Source organism: Salvia splendens, chromosome 15 (assembly GCF_004379255.2).
Source record: "Salvia splendens isolate huo1 chromosome 15, SspV2, whole genome shotgun sequence".
NCBI lineage: Eukaryota > Viridiplantae > Streptophyta > Magnoliopsida > Lamiales > Lamiaceae > Salvia > Salvia splendens.
In genome coordinates, this window is record NC_056046.1 from 12266272 (window position 1) to 12284582 (window position 18311).

The following is an 18311-nucleotide window of genomic DNA, read 5'->3' on the forward strand; positions in this document are numbered from 1 at the left end:
ATACTTAGAGCATCCACAGTAGGGCGGACGATACGATGCACTGCAGCCATGCGGACGATGCATCGGGCATCGTCCGCGCCCTATGTATCGTCCGCGGACGATAGGACTTCGACCACGCATCGTCCGCGGACGATAGGCCTTCGACCACGCATCGTCCTCGGTATCGTCCGCCCCACTGATGGCCACACGGACGATACCACAGACGATGCAACGAGTTTCCATTTTTTTAAAATTCTCCAAAATTTATATATATACACCACTTTCACTCTTCCATTCACTCTTCCTCTTCCATTCACTCTCCCATTCCTCTCCACAAATGAATCCCGGTGATTACCCAAGTTCGAATAGTCCGCTGTTCAGTGGTGGTGCATGGTGGCCGGGTACAGACCCTGATGAATACCGACCCTTTGACTCCAACACCCAGTACGATCCCGATTTCAGTACGGATTCATACGGGTTGTCAGACATGGAGCCGTCTCCCACCCGCGCCCACGCCCCACCCCGCCGCGCCTCTGCCGCCGCCTCGGGCTCCGCCACCAAGAAGAAGCGGAACAGGCAAAGGGCTTAGAAGTTTCCACCTCCGGAGAAGAATGAAGAGTTCGCCCCAGGGAGGACGAACTACAACCCGGATGAAACCATCATCTTGACCCGGTGTTGGATTGATATTTCAGAGGACCCGGTGTTTGCTAACAACCAAAAGCAAATCGCGTACTGGGAGCGCATCGCTGATCGCTACAACGAGGCCAAGCCGGCGGCCGCCTACAAGCGCCATAGGGAGCAGCTCCGCAAGCACTGGGATCAGGTGAAGAAGCAGGTCAATTTGTTCTCGTCGGAGTACGAGAAGTGCTTGAGGGAGCAGGGCAACAGCGAGAGTTTGACCGATGTGCGCGATTAAGCGCCTGCGTCGTACATTTCATTGTACGGCGATTTCAAGCATTACAACTCCTGGCTCCCTTGAAGGACAAGCATAAAGGCTGCCAAGAACAAGGGCAAGACGAAGGCGACATCCTCACAGGCCGCGGCCCCGACCCCGACCCAGATCGCGACCCCGACCCCGACATCGGCTGCGGGACATGTCTACGCGGAGTTGGTGGCGGCCGCCAACCGGAGGACGTTATTGGACACGCACCATGCCCTCATGCAGTGCGAGGACCCGGGCAAAGACGAATACCTCAAGTGGATGATTGATGATCTGCGCCGCAAGCTGGGAATGAAGGATTAGTAATGTAGTGTTTGCCTTTAATCGTAGTGTTTTTTATTTCTAACTTCTGTAATTTTTTTAATTAGTGATCTAGGATTTGCCTTTAATCGTAGTGTTTTTGATAATTTTGCATAACATATTTGAAGACATAAAATTAATTAACAAAATAGTAGTGAAACCTATAGGGCGGACTTTAGGGCATTCCACTACAGGTGGAAGGATAGGAGGATAGAATAATGATGTGGCGGAGCATATGACGCCTATTGTGGATGCCGTTAAATGTCGCTCAAAGCCTCCAGAAAAAAGCCACCACTATATAATTATAAACCACCACCATAGATCTTACCCTTCTCCTCCGCCGCCGGCCGTCCGAAAAAATCAAGTAAATGGGTATCCTCTTCTACGCAATAAAGGTTCCGAAAGTCATCACCGTAGCCTTCTTCCTCAACCTAATTTCCTACGCCCACCATATCCTCATCGCCGCCCTCACGCATCTCGGCCTCTACAAGCGGTCGCCGGAGGAGGAATCGCCCGAATCCGGCTCCTCCACCAACAATTACATCCTGATTCTGGACAGCTCCTCCCCCTCGCTGGTCCCGATCCGGGTCCACGTCGTGACCGCCGCGATCAAGAAGCTGGTGCCCGTAATCGAGTACGAGGAATTGGTGGGCCGCGGCGGAGGAGAGAAGGGGTGTAGTATATGCTTGGAGTGTATAGAAGGGCGGGATGAGGTGAGGGAGCTTTGCAATTGTAGGCATTTGTTCCATAGGGATTGTCTGGACACGTGGATTGATGAGGGTCAGGTGACTTGTCCTTTGTGTAGATCCATGTTGTTGCCTCCTAGAGTTAATCTTCTCAGATCTAATCAAATTCCTAATTCCTAGTTTATTTTATTTTATTATTTGGTATATATAGAGCTTGAGTTAGCTTTGATCTCTGTTGCTTTGATTTAAACTGAATTAGTTGGGATAAAAGAAGGGAGAATTGGTTTTGACATTTTGAAAATGTTGTAGTGGCTCATATAGGTTGTTTAGCTAATTCTATTTTATTTTTGTTAGTATATTGGTAGAGTTTGAATTGGTAAGGGAAGGAATTGCAGGCTTTGAATGGCATTAGCAAAGTGTTTTTAGTACTACTATTTGTGAATACTGAATACTCAATTTTAGGGAGATTTTGCTTGTCATGTGGTGGTGGAGGATGAAGATGAGTGCATGTGGTGTGGTGTTGCTGCTTTTGAATTTTATTGACTTGTTGGAGTGAGTGTTGAATTGTCGATGATGGATCATCATTTGTTGGCCGACACTCCAATTCTTTCCTCTCTTTTGTTTCTTTCTAGAAACCACTTTCATCTTATTCATTTTCACAAGGGTGTCCGCTTATAGAAGCGGACACGCCCAATAGCCCCGCCCCAGTTTTTGTCCATAGCCCCAGCTTTGTTGTCCATAGCTCCAAAATTTTGTGTCCGCCGCTATAGTGGACACTTCCAATAGCTTCCAAATTTTATAATCAACTTTCATTTTATAATGTTTCAAGTAATTATGAACAAATTTATCGGGCTATACGTAATTAGAAGAACACGACTATACGAAGTAAAATTAAAATTAAAATTACACACTACATTTAATCTAGTACAAATCACTAATTTCCGAGCAAGAAATGTTTCAAGTAATTATGAACAAATTTATCGGCCTGTTGTTGCACCTGTTGAATCAGAGCATTCCAGCGATCTCTCCACAAATTGTTCATTTCCGACCCCAAATTGTATTGAGAGAAATTTTTATAGATGTAGAGTTGGAATGGTGTGAAAATAATGAATGTAGTGTGGTGTATTTATAGGTGAATTGAAATGAAAAAAAAAATTTAAATCGGCTATAGCCGCGGCGGTCGGTGCCGCCACTATAGGCGCCGCGCCTATAGCCGCGTCCGCCCCCATTTCGCCGCGTCCTCGCCCTGGAGTCGGCTGAAGCCCGTCCGCCCCCTACCGCCCCCATTTCGGTGTCCGCCCGCGCCTCTCCACTATAGCCAGCCCGCCCTCCGCCCCAACCCGCGGCTATAGCCGCGGGCAGCCCATAGTGGACACCATAAGAAATAAAAAATGTTGTCACCCTTTCCCACATGCCTGGCTGCTGCAGCCCTAGTTTGTACTCCCTCCGTCTCGTCTCGGATGACACATTTCTTGGTTAATGTATTGAATTAGAGAGAGAAAATGTGGGTGTAAGTATTTAAATAGATAGAGAAAGAAAGATGAATATTTTAATAAGAATAAGAAAAAGTGGTTGTGTGTATTAATTGGTCAGAGAAAGTTTCCAAAAAAAATGTGTCTATCTTAGTTGAGACAAATTTAAAAGGGAAACGTGTCATCTTAAATGGGACGGAGAGAGTACCTACTAACTTGCCATATCTTATCTCTGTTTTAAGATACTTACATTACATAAATTGTGACTGTGAAAATAAATAGCTAGATTTCTTCAATGCCAAAACTTTCGAGGCTGGGTAGCATTGGATAATTTGGGACCCCCCTCTCTCCTAGTGATATTGCTGAGGAGCATATGCCTTAATTTTCGGCAATACACTCAAACAAATTGCCTTAATTTTAGGCAATACTATCAAACTTCTAGAGAGAGTGTGTGCGCCTAATTTGAAACGTGGAAACCCATCATCATGAGTATCATGTATGCCGGTTGGGAACACTTGAATTGTTGTAAGAGCATCTTTACTTTTGAGGATTATGTATCAAAAAAATAGTACTCCTCCTAATTTCTTCTATCACTTGGGTTAATTTTGCTTGATTCATGAGAATTTGAAAGGATGGGATCGTAGACATTCTAGTAACGAAATTAAAAACACTCAATCATCTATTTTATCAATCACGAATTAAAACTCCTTAATCATAAGAAAATACAAATATAGTGGTGTCATTCTAAATTTATAAATTATAAGTCAGTTTATAATTGGGCAATAAACGGAGTATTATTGATAAAAAAAAATGTCCTGGCTCGGGACAATATAAGAATGGCCCAATAGGCGCGGCTTATAAAAACCAGTCCATTTAGAATAGGCTAGGCTCATAAACTACAGCTGGATCAGGCCGAAAATTTGATGGGCTTATATAGATTCAGCCCAACAATGAACTCTTTTGTGCAACATGAGCTAATACTAATATGGACTGGCAATAATTTCTGCTGGAGAATGGAAATTTTAACTTAATATGTAGTAGTAGTTTAGATTTGTTATACGTATCAATTTTCAGCTTGAATTTTGAGATTAAGAAGTCAAATAAATGAACCAATATGTTTCAAAAATGGTTAAAATTAAGTTTATATAACTAGGTAAATAAAATGATTGATTTACAGCGCGCAGAAATTGAGATAAAGTTAGGATTTTATAATTTCAGATTTGATCTCATATTGCAAATGAAATTGGAAATGGCGTCAGTTTTCGGCCAAAAAGGGGGTGTTAAATATTACTAATATTCTTCTAATAATTGCACCAAAATATACATATAGAGACACGTAACTAAAAATGGCTTTAAATAAGTGCCTTAATGGTAGTAACTTAGAACTTATATTGAATGGCTTACGTATTCATTGTTATATTATGATATATTAATAGTTAATAGGTTACTGGAAGAAATTAGTAGATCACTAAAATAGAAATAACGTTTACAAACGGTCCAAGTTTTCCACATAAATATATTGCAGATGATACACGTCTCGTCTAAATATAATACTATTGATACACAAAGACTACTATGAGTATTAGACAAGATTGACATTGCACGTTTGAAGATATGTGTGGGTATAAATGAATCATGAACTAAAATGGTCGGTAATAGAGACGTCGGGGTTTATTGAAGTGAAAATGAAAATGACAGCTGATGAAAATGATATTAAATCGAAAAATTTATTACTATTTGGAAATGTTTAGTTATTATAATAATAGTAAAATATTGTGATTGAAATTTGATATAGGATACTTGTAAATTGTGGTCTAAAAATGATGCACCAAATGATTAGCAGCTTTCACATTGGACGGCAGGCCATCTAGCTAGCTACCCTACAAAAATTGTTTTAATTACTCGTCTTAGGTTTGTGAAGTCTAGAGAGTGAGTGACTAAAATTCTATGAGTTTGAATTTCTGGATTTCTTCTGTACAATTTTAATTTTTTATACTATATATATACGATTTTATTTAATATATCTGCCTGGTTTAATTTACCGAGCTTTTACAGAGATTATTTCATTGTTAAATACAATGATAAAATAAAAGTTTAGTAGTACAATGCACACATGTTCCTCTAATCGACGGCTATTCATAAACCGAGGTGTTTTGCTCAGGCTTATTTATCATACGAAATTCATGAGCTTATTCATAACAAATTTTCTAAATTTATATATGTATATATACAAAATTAATTATTTTATCCATAATAACACAACATATTCATTGGGTGACAATGATAAAGAAAAGTATTTTTATATTTAATACGGTAATTACTAATAATAGAAAGAATTAGAATTATGTATGTGATTAATGCTTTATATTTCAAGTAAAATCACTCAATAAGTTGTTCACGAGCTAACCATTCAAGTAAACCTAGAATAAAATGCGAAAATAATACTCTCTCCCGCCAGGGGCGGATCTATTCATGCCTTAGGAGGGGCATTTGCCCCACCTCATATTTTCTCCCCTATATAAATATTGCCTTTCATATAATTTATTTCTTTTATTTTGTCAGTAAATGCTCCTCCTTAAGTTTTTAAATTTTCTTCATAGATAAATTTGCTCCGTCCCTACAAATTTCTGGCTGCGCCCCTGTCTCCGTCCCACTTTAGGAATCCCGGTTTATAATTTTTAGGTGTCCCGGTTGGAATATTCTATAAATGGTTATAGGCTCCACATTCCACTAACTTTTTTCCACTCACATTTTATTATAAAACTAATACTCCATATAAAAGTGGGACTCACATTCCCACTATCTTTTTTCACCAACTTTTCCTTACATTTCTTATAACCCGTGCCAAACTCAAATGAGACTCCTAAAGTGAGACGGATGGAGTACTAAGTACTCCCCCCGTCCCATAATAGATGTCCCAGTTTCATTTTTAATTTACCCCACTAAAGATATCACATTTCTTTTTTTGAAAAAAACTCTCTCACATTAATATATATATATAGTACTATTTTCTCTTTTCACCAATACACAAAACAATATTTCCTAAAATCTCGTGCCATTTCTCAAGTATGCTATTTATTATGGGGCGGAGGGAGCAGTAGGCAGTGACGTTGTGGCAGAATGCCGTCCAGATTAAAGTGACTTTAGATTGGGCATCATTTAAATCTCTTGAGCGAAAATTCAAGTGATGAGAAAAAAGATGCACCCTATACAACTTCATATAACAAGGCGGAGGAGCCACTTGACAAGTATAAGGGTCAAATGTCCGCTCTCAACTTATTTTATTTATACCATTTTGTTCTTCAATTTTTCAAAATTTTCAATTTCCTTCAAAATTGCTCCAACTCTTAAAATTTTCTTCATATGGAATAGTACATATTTTTGTCCATTCTGAATTGAATTCCTAGCTTCGTCCATAATTTCGTAGATGTATCATCAACAACTTTATTACCTCCGGCGTAGGTAGGTGTAGATATGGTAGACGGTGAAAGTGAACCGTGGCATACCACAAATGAGTATAAGCCACAAGTTAGTTATTCATGTTTTTCAGCACTAAAATTTTATTTTTGACTTGCAACAGTACATATATACCGTCCATTTATTTAGATCCATGTTTCTAGGATTCAACGTATCGATATGCCTATATTAATATGATTCATCGATATCAAATAGGTCACATCACAAAAATTTAGATGATAAAACAATGGAATTTTCTAGAATTGTTCAAACTATACTTGAGAATTTCAAAGACTGCATAAAATTGAATTGAACCATTTAAAATCGTTGGTCTTCGTCTTCAAAATTAATTATACGATACACATAAAGTCTTTGAAGCTGCCTCAGGAAATTCAAACATTTTTACTAACATTATTATTACAATTTAGTCAATTATAAATCAGATTCCTTTCCTTTGAGCAATTAATAATTGAAGGTTTTGAACATCTTCACATGGTTTGTTCCACGTCATTTGTTTCATACTACTATTGTGTGGAGCTGTGAAAACATGAAATTGTGATAATGATACTATATATCTATCTCGTGATATTGTATCATAAATAATAATTCATTAATTCATGACCACAAAAGATAAACACATGATTTTCACATATAATAGTTACTACAGAAACCCCAATATCGTCTAATATTAAAGACACGCTAAACATAATGAGTTTAATTTCTGTTTCTTTGGTCTTTCCACCTGTACAAATATGTATTTTTGTGAAATGAGGGAGTAAATATATACGTACAAGTTTTTAAAATGCATGTATTTATACACATGTTGCGCAAAACACGCACACAACCTTCACGCAAATTGCAAACAAATAGTATTAAAAATTAGGTGTGGTCACAGGCTATACATAATTACATGATTTTCAAAAACTCATATTCATTTATGATGAGTCGATAACATATGGAATTGAATGAAAACTTACTTGTTTTCAGTTGATTACATGACAAATATAAATAACGCAAGATGCATATGTAATTTACTAAATAAATACTAAATCAGATAGGGAAAGTAAACAACTTGTTCAAACAATTTGTTGATGTACGTGCTCAATTTTTTAGTGTAACTAACTTGAAGCTAGTTAGAGAAATTTAGACCAACAACTCTATTTACATATATGTATTGTATCTCTATTCTTAGGCATTACTTAGTTGATGTATAGCCACATTTCACTTTCTAACGTTTTGGTGGCGTAATACTCTAATGGGCACGATAACAAGAGACTACACTTTTAAATAACTTTACTACTACTATTCTTTCAAATTCTCCATGATTAAAGTTTGTGTTTTATGCTATCTATAATTTCATTCTCTAAACCATTTTTTCACTATACTATTTATGACCCCACGACACTCTTTAATTTGACCTCATTCCAATATGTATTTGTATACATCACTTATCCTCGCTTTATAAGTATTTATATGGAAATTTCTTGTTAATTCCCCTTCTTATGCGAGTTTCTTTTTCCTAAGATATGATTCGGAATCATTATGCTTTTTGTCTGGATAATTTCAAAATACTAATATCTGTAAATGTAAAAGGTTTTGGATCTTGGGTCATCTAATTTTTTTTTTGATGTGTGACACCTCTTTACATATAGGGCGTCGTAGTTCTCTAGAATTTCATATATTCTATCACATTTTTTTCTTCCTTTATCATTTATGCTTCTGTGATTTGTTTTTTTAAAGCAGGTACTCCCCCTATCCCAAGAATGTTGAGTCACTTCTTTTTTTGCACTCATTTTTAAAAAAATCGTAATAAATAATTTAAGGAATAAATAGCAAAGTTAAAACAAGAATAATATAGGTAAGAGTCTTCTCTATAATATATTATTATCACTTTACTATTTATTCACTTTAACTATTTATTTCGATTTTTTCAAAACGAGTGCCAAAAGAAAGTGACACAATTTTCTTGGGACAGAGGGAGTAATAAATTTAAATATTTATCTTTCATAAATGCTATCGTGTATAAAACTATGCATTTGATGTTGGAAATTTTGATTCTAGAATCTATAACAATCGGTTTTTCAATATTTGTTGATAGCTAGTGTCCAACAGTACGACTAATAAAATGATTTAGGTAGATCGTGGCTTTTCTAGTAAGCGGCCACCAGACAATTTGGTTGAGTAAATATCTTCGAGCTCGAATTGAAAACTCGTAAATGTTCATTCAAAATGTAGTCTTGATCAACCCATTTTTGGACCTCGATTAGAGGCTCATGTACTAGCTTGATCGAAAGTTGGCGAACAAGTTCGATTAACAAGCTCACACACACACACACACACACACATATATATATATATATATAGGGGTGCATTATAATGATAACCTCAATTTCCGTAATAACCCTATAACTAAATCTGGATCACACATTTTTAAAATCACGCGGTCTAGATTCAAACTTAGATTTACTTCATAAAAAAAGCGCGGGGGTAAATATGTCATTTCGCTCATGATAAAATTTACGTATCCAAATTTCGCTCATTTAATTTCTGAATTTCGCTCATTTTATCATTTTATCAGTAGTCAAAAGTATCATTTTATTAACTCAGAGTATCATTCTATCCGGCAAAACTATCATTCTATGCAATAAACCTAACATATATCATTTTATCAGTCAGTCTAAAGTATCATTTTATCAACTCAGAGTATCATTCTATCCGACAAAACTATCATTCTATGAAATAAACCTATCATTTTATCACAAAGCAGTAAACATATCATTTTATCAACTCAGAGTATCATTTTTATAAGGTAAAAACTATCATTCTATCTGTTTTATAAGGTATCAACTCAGAGTATCCGCTTAAATTATCATTTTATCAGGTAAAAGTATCATTTTATTAAACAAAAATGTCATTTTATACACCAAAAATACCTATCATTCTATCGGCTGAAAGTATCATTCTACCCGGCAAAACTATCATTCTATCGGCTGAAAGTATCATTCTATCCGGCAAAACTATCATATTATCAGTTTTATGTCATTTTGTCACGTTAAAGTATCATTTTATCAGCTTATATGCTATTTCTTCAGCTAAACTATCATTTTTATAAGCTAACTGTCATTTTATCCGCTTAGATTATCATTTTATCAGGTAAAAGTATCATTTTATTAAACAAAAATGTCATTTTATACACCAAAAATACCTATCATTCTATCGGCTGAAAGTATCATTCTACCCGGCAAAACTATCATTCTATCGGCTGAAAGTATCATTCTATCCGGCAAAACTATCATTTTATCAGTTTTATGTCATTTTGTCACGTTAAAGTATCATTTTATCAGCTTATATGCAATTTCTTCAGTTAAACTATCATTTTTATAAGCTAACTGTCATTTTATCCGCTTAGATTATCATTTTATCGGGTAAAAGTATCATTTTATTAAATAAAAATGTCATTTTATACACCAAAAATACCTATCATTCTATCGGCTGAAAGTATCATTCTACCCGGCAAAACTATCATTCTATTGGCTGAAAGTATCATTTTATCATTTTATTAGTCAGTCAAAAGTATCATTTTATCAACTCAGAGTATCATTCTATCCGGTAAAACTATCATTCTATGCAATAAACCTAACATATATCATTTTACCATTTTATCAGTCAGTCAAAAGTATCATTTTATCAACTCAAAGTATCATTCTATCCGGCAAAACTATCATTCTATGCAATAAACCTAACATATATCATTTTATCATTTGATCAGTCAGTCAAAAGTATCATTTTATTAACTCAGAGTATCATTCTATCCGGCAAAACTATCATTCTATGCAATAAACCTAACATATATCATATTATCATTTTGTCAGTCAGTCAAAAGTATCATTTTATCAACTCAGAGTATCATTCTATCCGGCAAAACTATCATTCTATGCAATAAACCTAACATATATCATTTTATCAGTAAGTCAAAAGTATCATTTTATCAACTTAGAGTATCATTCTATCCGGCAAAACTATCATTCTATGCAATAAACCTAAAATATATCATTTTATCATTTTACGTGATATTTGGCGAAATTCAGAAATTAAATGAGGGAAATGATATATTTACCCCGCACTTTTTTTTATGAAGTAAATCTAAGTTTGAATCTAGACCGCGTGATTTTAAAAATGTGTGGTCCAGATTTGGTTATAGGGTTATTACGTGATTTAGGGGTTATCATATGATCACAAATATCTCTCTCTATATATATATATATCCCAAGACCCCACATTCACACATCCCATTCATTTTTCTTTTATGCAAGCTATCGACACTGGCGTATACACATTGGAACAAGGGGTACAACTGTACCCCCAAACTTTTGTGTATTAATACTATATGCAGTCCTATTTTTGCAAGTTTCGTTGGTAGCCCGGTGGTAAGTTGCCTCAATCTCCAAGCAAGAGGGATGAGTTCGAATATTAATGAGCACATTTCCAACTTTTAATTTTTACTTACACTTTCTCTTCTCCAAATTAACTTTGTTTTAATCTATATCATATCTAATTCAATTTTATTTTATCTCAATTCACATTTAAGTTTTATTAGTTATTTTGTTTTTAACAAATATGTTTATTAGTTTAATCACTAACTTGCTCTTTTTTAATTTAATTATGCATTCTTACATATTTAACTTCCATTAATCATTTTTAATAGATACTTATGTGACTAATATAAAGTATATATTTTTGCAATTTAAAAAAAGCTCAATATAAATTGCTAAATTGAAATAAGTATTATAAAATACTCCATATTTATAAATCTAACCTTCTCATTGTATTCATGTCTATATTATATATTGCTAATTAACAAAACATGGATACTTGTATTTCAAATGTATAATTTATGTGATACTAAATAATACTACTAGTTTATTTTTATTTAAAATGAAATTTTTGATAAAAAAAATAAGACAAATATTTTATTTAAAAATAATAATTGAAAAATCATAACAAAGAAAATAAAAAAGATTAGTCACATTTTTAAATTTTAAGTCGTAATTATTTTTGCACCCCCAAATTGAAAATCCTGGATACGCCACTGACTATCGATGTAAAATACCATCATAATTTATATGAGAATGAAAATAAAGTTAGTACTATATTTTTTTTATAAAACTTGGATCCGTAAGGGTTTTTAAACCCTCATAACCAAGGGAGGGGATTAGATTATCCGGTTTTAAAATTATTAAACCAACCAAATGGAGTACTATATAATTGATTAAGCCCTAAAATTTTAATCCATCACCCTAATTTCTTCATACTAGGCGAACTCATGTGCTCTTTCTACGAAATATCGAGAGGCTTGAACGATACAACCGAGTAGGTTTGAAGTTTGAACTGTCTCCCTAACAATATTAAATCACAGCACATTGCACTTTCAAATGGTATTACTATATATGTTATTTGTGTTGACAATTTTTATTGTAGTTTGCAAGTAGGATGTAAAAGTAATTATTTTCTTATTAGAGAATTAGACCCACCACCGAAATACTATATATATTAATCTGTAATAAACTGAATTTTTGTATATCCAACTACTCTGTCTCAATGTAACTTTATTGACTTAGAATTTAAGTATTAAATAAAATTAATTTAATTACCAAAGAAAATACAAAATGTTATGATCCATGGACTTTAATAATGGTTAGGCTCCAACTTTGACTTCGAACGTAAAAACTTGTGGTCATTAACAATTTAATATTATGTATTATTGATCTTTAGATATGAAGATATATAAAAGGACATTCTTATGTACTCCTAGTACATGTTTCCGTCCACACACAACCTACAAAAAAAAACATTTATATTAATTCGTTGCAAACGTCAAGTCCTATAATATTTCAAATTTGCAGTGCAAATTAAATTTCATTAATAGATCCACAAAAAAATGTTTGATCTCTACAATGTCTACATACATACTCCTTTCATCCAACAAACGATAAATAACTACTTATGCGACATACTTTATTTGGGTATAATCCATAATAGTATTTTATTTGAGTACAATCCATAAGCATCATTCTCGCAGAATCTAATTTTTGTGTTACTTATTTTATTTTATATATTTAATTTAATTATAATATTTTAAAAAATGTTCCCACTAGATTTATATACAATAGAGTTAGAGTTGGAATTTATAGCCCAATAAAATATCTAATCCGATTAGCCCCGACCCAAATCCTGATGGAGTGATCTACGATGCAATTATTGTCTATTCATTACTTTGTTTGGCAATTAATTCAAACTTTAATAGTGATTTAGATAAAAAAAATGAATAACTAAAAAAAATAACCATCCAAATGTTACTATATATGGACAATAGTTTTTATTAATATATAATGCTAGATAAATAAACAAGTTTCACAATAATAAATATTTTCAATTTTATAGCAAGCTTTAAAATTTATTAAAAATGTACTTTTATTTTATTTATCCAAATCTTAAATTAAATAATTTAATATGCAAATATTCATCATAATTTTTTCTTATATGGTATTCAAGATTATTAAACCGTTACTTTTATGTAATGTCACGTTTTTTAAAAAGTTTTATACTAGTACTTAATCGAATTTGCATGTATACTTACCATACAATTAATATCTTTAAATTTTTTAAATAAATAATAAACAAATTAATTTTCGTATTTGGTTTGAATCATATTTAGTCCATTGGATTAGCTTGAAACACAAATATTTAGGGTTATAATTCAAATTTTTATACAATCAATTTTCAATCCGGTTAGCTATGAATTTAAAAATTACTCTCAATCTTAAATTATAATGTAACCCTAGATTGCTGAACTTGAATACGGAAAAGGGAAATCATGACTTGACATCAGAAATAGAATTTTTGGATCCTTTCTTCGACGTTGCAGCAATAATTATATGATTAATTAATCGATTAACAGTGTAGATTAATCAATCCAAATAAAATCAGTATATAGATTAATCAATAGATCTAACACGTGAGAATGGACGGTGAATAAAAACTAGTGCACTACTCGCTCACAATTTAGTCAAACATAAATCAAAATTCCTCAAACGTGTAAAATGAGATCACACATCAATTAGCTTCAACGCTTTTACCACCAATTTCACTATATATATATATACATATATTCAATTCAACCAACGCCACAGTCAATATTATCAGTCTCTTTCTCTATCTAAGCTTCAAAAACAACACTAAACAAAATATTACTACCATTCCACCAAAACAGTCCTCTTCCTCAAATTATTACTTACATATCTTTTTCCATAAATGCTAAATTTCTGAGAATTTTGTGCGGCTATTTGGTGACTTGGAATATTTATTCAGAAGATTACAAAAGCTGCGATTGGGATTCTTGTGAAGTTCAATACAAGCGGGCCTACAGCAATCTCAGCAACGCCTCTCTCGACTCCTTATCCTTTTCCGAAGGATTTTGGCATCTTAACTAGTACCATTAATTTAATTAAATTGTTTCTTGTATAAATTGCTACTCCTTATCCACCTTTCTTCTCTTTCGATTTTTTTGGGTCTAAATTTGCCCCCTCTTTGCATTTGGGTGGATTGGGGGCTTACTCAATCTTCTCCGCCAACCCTCGGCTCATCGCTGAGCTGAAAGGCTAAATCTATAGCCGATTGAATCGAGGGTTTCTGCTGCTTTCCTACTTCTATGGCGATGGTTTCTGCTTTTCTTGAGATTTTGCAAAAGCCTACAATTGGGGAAATGGTGCTTGAGCTAATGGCGTTGGCGACCCCCATCTGGGCGGCGATCGTCGTCGGCGTTTTTCTGGGTTGGGCGTGGAAGCCCAAGTGGGCAAATAGTCTCAGTGTGGGATTTCTTGATTCCGCCGTTGCAAACGACGGAGAAGCGAAGAAATCAGCGGCGGCGCTGTCGCAATTCGTTGGTTCAATCCCGAGCTTCAGCTCGTTGAAGCGGCATTTCTCGCTTGAGGGTAGTAACTCATCCGAGTCTTCGGTTCCGTGCTTTGAATACAGGTGAATTTGACTTTTCTTTAGCAGAATTTGATTGATTGACTGGCTTGTTTGAGTCAATTGGGATGCCCTAGGGCTTGCCCTATTGTTTTTATCTATCCCTTAATAAGTTGAATTTTTATGTGGTTAGTTCGTCAAAGTTGGAGACTGAGAAAACGAGTGCTGTGAATGAGGATGATCTCAAGCATTTTCACAGGCTAGTTGAGGAAAAAGATGGTGGTCCTGTTTGGATCCAAATGATGGATAGGTCCACCCCCAATATGAGCTATCAAGCTTGGAGAAGAGATCTTGAGGTATACATATATAGTATTTCATTTTCTAGATGATACATTTTGATCATGAATTGATATTGCATAGGGTGTTTTTGGATTATAAATATTGCATTTTCTGCTCATAGACTGGACCTCCACAATATCGTAGTAGAACTATTTACGAAGATGCCACCCCTGAAATGCTGAAAGATTTCTTCTGGGACGATGAGTTCAGAGCGAAATGGGATGATATGCTTATACAATCTGAAACTCTCGAGGAATGCCCCACAACCGGAACAATGGTGGTTCAGTGGGTACGCAAGGTAGGGGGCGGTTTCTCTTCGTGCAAATTTTTGTGCTCTGATTGTGTTGTGAAAATGCTGATCGTGTTATTTTTGTTGGTGTCCAGTTTCCCTTCTTTTGTAGTGACAGAGAGTACATCATTGGCCGTCGAATTTGGCAGTCTGGAGGAAACTATTACTGTATAACAAAGGTAAGAGGAGAAATTGACATCTTGGTGCTTGTAGTTGACGGATATACTTCCATTCTGTTAGTTCTAGTCTTGAATTTGTAGAGTTGGTTAAATTATTGCTATTTGTATGCATGGTATAACATAACTTTCTAAATATTTCTTCTGATTCCTAGTTTGTAAATTTGTATTGCTTAGTTTCTTGCAGCTCTATGAATTCAGAAATTTTCAAGCATTTAGGTTAATTTACACCAGCCTCATTTGTCAATTTGATTAGGGTTATTCTAGTATATTGCTTGTTAGGCTAGTCCGTTATAATTAGGGCTGATAATTCGGTCATCGGTTAGTCGGTTAACCGATGACCGAACCGATATTCTCGGTTCTCGGTTAACCGAGAACCGCCCAATTCGGTTTTCGGTTATTTCGGTTCTCGGTTCTGCATGTGTTGATCGGTTCTCGGTTCTAACCGAGAACCAATCGGTTAACCGATATCGGTTCTCGTGTCGTTGCTGAATACTATGGAACAGATCCATTCTCATCCTCTCATTTCCAATTGTTTCGACAACTACCACTTTCAACCTCTTCGGGAAACAGTTTATTTTCTAGTCGATTTTGTTGAGAATTATTCCAACGAAGCTGAAGACATGATTGAAGTCGCTTGCTGATCGAATTATTGCTTCATCTTCTACCAAAAGTCTACTAATGTTGCATTGCCTCGAGATGAGCTCCATCAAGGATAAGGTTATCAAGTTTAAAAAGGAAACCCCATCAGCCACTTCCATGCCTCCACCATCAGCTCCGTCAGTTCAATCCCTCCAGTACCATCATCGTCTTCATCAGCTCCTCGCGCAGCTAAGAACCAAGTGGTGGCCAAGATGGGAAATCTTCGTGTGCAACATCCAAGGATCAATACTTGTCAACCACATAAATTTTTTTTAATTCGGTTCCGATTGGTTAACCGGAACCGAACCGACCCTATTCGGTTAGGAACCGAACCGAACCGAGGCCAATTCGGTTTCGGTTCCGGTGCTTCAATTTCGGTTAGGTTTGGGCTCGGTTAACCGAGTTTTCGGTTCGGTTCTAACCGAACCGACCGATTTATCAGCACTAGTTATAATGAACCCCTTGGTATAGTTGTATTTATGACATTGTACATCCCGGTTGATGAATTGAAGGCTAGAAAAGAAAATTTATTACTCTTATCATTCAATTGATATAGTTGTATCTATGACATTGTACATCCCTGTTGATGAATTGAAGGCTAGAAAACAAATTTTATTACTCTTATCATTCAATTCATTTTCATTGGCAGTCTTGCTAATATTCTTACTTCATGATATAGGGTGTGCCACGGTCCTCCATTACTCGTCGCAACAAACCAAGAAGAGTTGATTTGTACTATTCTAGTTGGTGCATTCGTGCAGGTACTGATTTTTCTTGTTAGTAAATTTACTTAGTTTGCTGTAATGTTGCAATCTAAATAAGCTAACTGCAGACTGATATCTTTATTGTGTAAAAAAAAGTGTGTTAGTTTCTTTTCTTTATTTTGGTATTTCTGTATTAAATGATTAAAATGCTATGAAGTTACTAAATAGGAATATTTGAGGAAGACATCTCTTGAATCCGCATTCATAAGTTTTCCATAATTTATTTTTTATCTACTTGGTTGAACTAAATAAAAATGAAACAGCTTCCGTTACTTGAGAGATCTTTTTGGCAAGAAAACTTTGAATTAGATATTTATTTGTTTTGCTGAGTTTGAAAAATCTGATGACAATTCCCTTTTGGTGAATTCAGCTGAATCAAAGAGAGATGGGCGGTCGACTGCGTGTGAGGTTCTACTGTTCCATTACGAAGACATGGGGATACCATGGGAGATTGCAAAACTTGGTATCCGGCAAGGGATGTGGGGTGCTGTCAAGAAAATCGACCCTGGCCTGCGTGCGTACCAGAAGCACAGGGCATCCGGAGCACCACTCTCGCGCTCTGCAAGAATGGCTCAAATAAACGCTAAAGTTGATGTGGACGCATTGGAAAGCCAGGAGAGTGTAAGCACTAGTGCATCAGAGGCCAAGGATCTAGTATCCACAGAGAAGCCATCGCGCAGAGGCATCTCAAAGGGTCTTGTCATTGGTGGAGCCATCGCCCTGGCTTGCTCCCTTGAAAGAGGCCTTCTGACGAAAGCTGTTATTTTCGGGGTTGCAAGAAAGTTTGCAAGAACGGGGCAGAGGTTATGACGGATACATATTCCTCTATGTGGCGTAGTAAAGCAAAGTCCCACACAAGGAATTGGCATTGGTTGAAAATTTGTAGCTGCGAAATAAAGAGGCAGATTTCATTCTTTTTTATTTCCTATTTCTCCATGTAGTGATGATATTATCCCTATAATTCATTAATATCCCAATATATGATAATTTTGTTGACAGATGATATGAATAGAATCTAGTACTACTTATGTTCATCATTCATGTGTTGTGGACGCTGCAATCATACATATATTTTCATGTTTCTGGTCGAGGAAAGAAGCTTGGCTGTTTCGGGCCTGCAACGTTGGGGTCCCGGTTAAGATTTTGAACCGTTGTTCAATTTTAAAGTTTTTGGTCTAATAAGTTTAATAAAAATATAGCAAAAATAATATAATGACCTATTTAAATTTTAAGTCTCTCGTTGTCTCTTCCGTTCATATATTTGTATGGATTTTGCAGAAATTGATCTTGTAGATGGTCG

At 35.3% G+C, this 18311-nt stretch overlaps 2 protein-coding genes across 2 annotated transcripts; both read left to right on the plus strand.

Annotated features, from left to right (window-relative positions):
• Positions 1 to 1587: 1587 nt before the first annotated feature.
• Positions 1588 to 2448, plus strand: LOC121766710 (brassinosteroid-responsive RING protein 1-like). Its single transcript, XM_042162974.1, has 2 exons — positions 1588 to 2004; positions 2368 to 2448. Exons 1-2 carry the CDS (start codon positions 1588 to 1590, stop codon positions 2446 to 2448), a joined length of 498 nt encoding a protein of 165 aa, XP_042018908.1.
• An 11564-nt stretch (positions 2449 to 14012) lies between these two features.
• Positions 14013 to 18016, plus strand: LOC121769047. Its single transcript, XM_042165706.1, has 6 exons — positions 14013 to 14867; positions 14995 to 15157; positions 15262 to 15438; positions 15525 to 15608; positions 16927 to 17008; positions 17382 to 18016. Exons 1-6 carry the CDS (start codon positions 14542 to 14544, stop codon positions 17819 to 17821), a joined length of 1272 nt encoding a protein of 423 aa, XP_042021640.1. The 5' UTR covers positions 14013 to 14541; the 3' UTR covers positions 17822 to 18016.
• Positions 18017 to 18311: the final 295 nt, after the last annotated feature.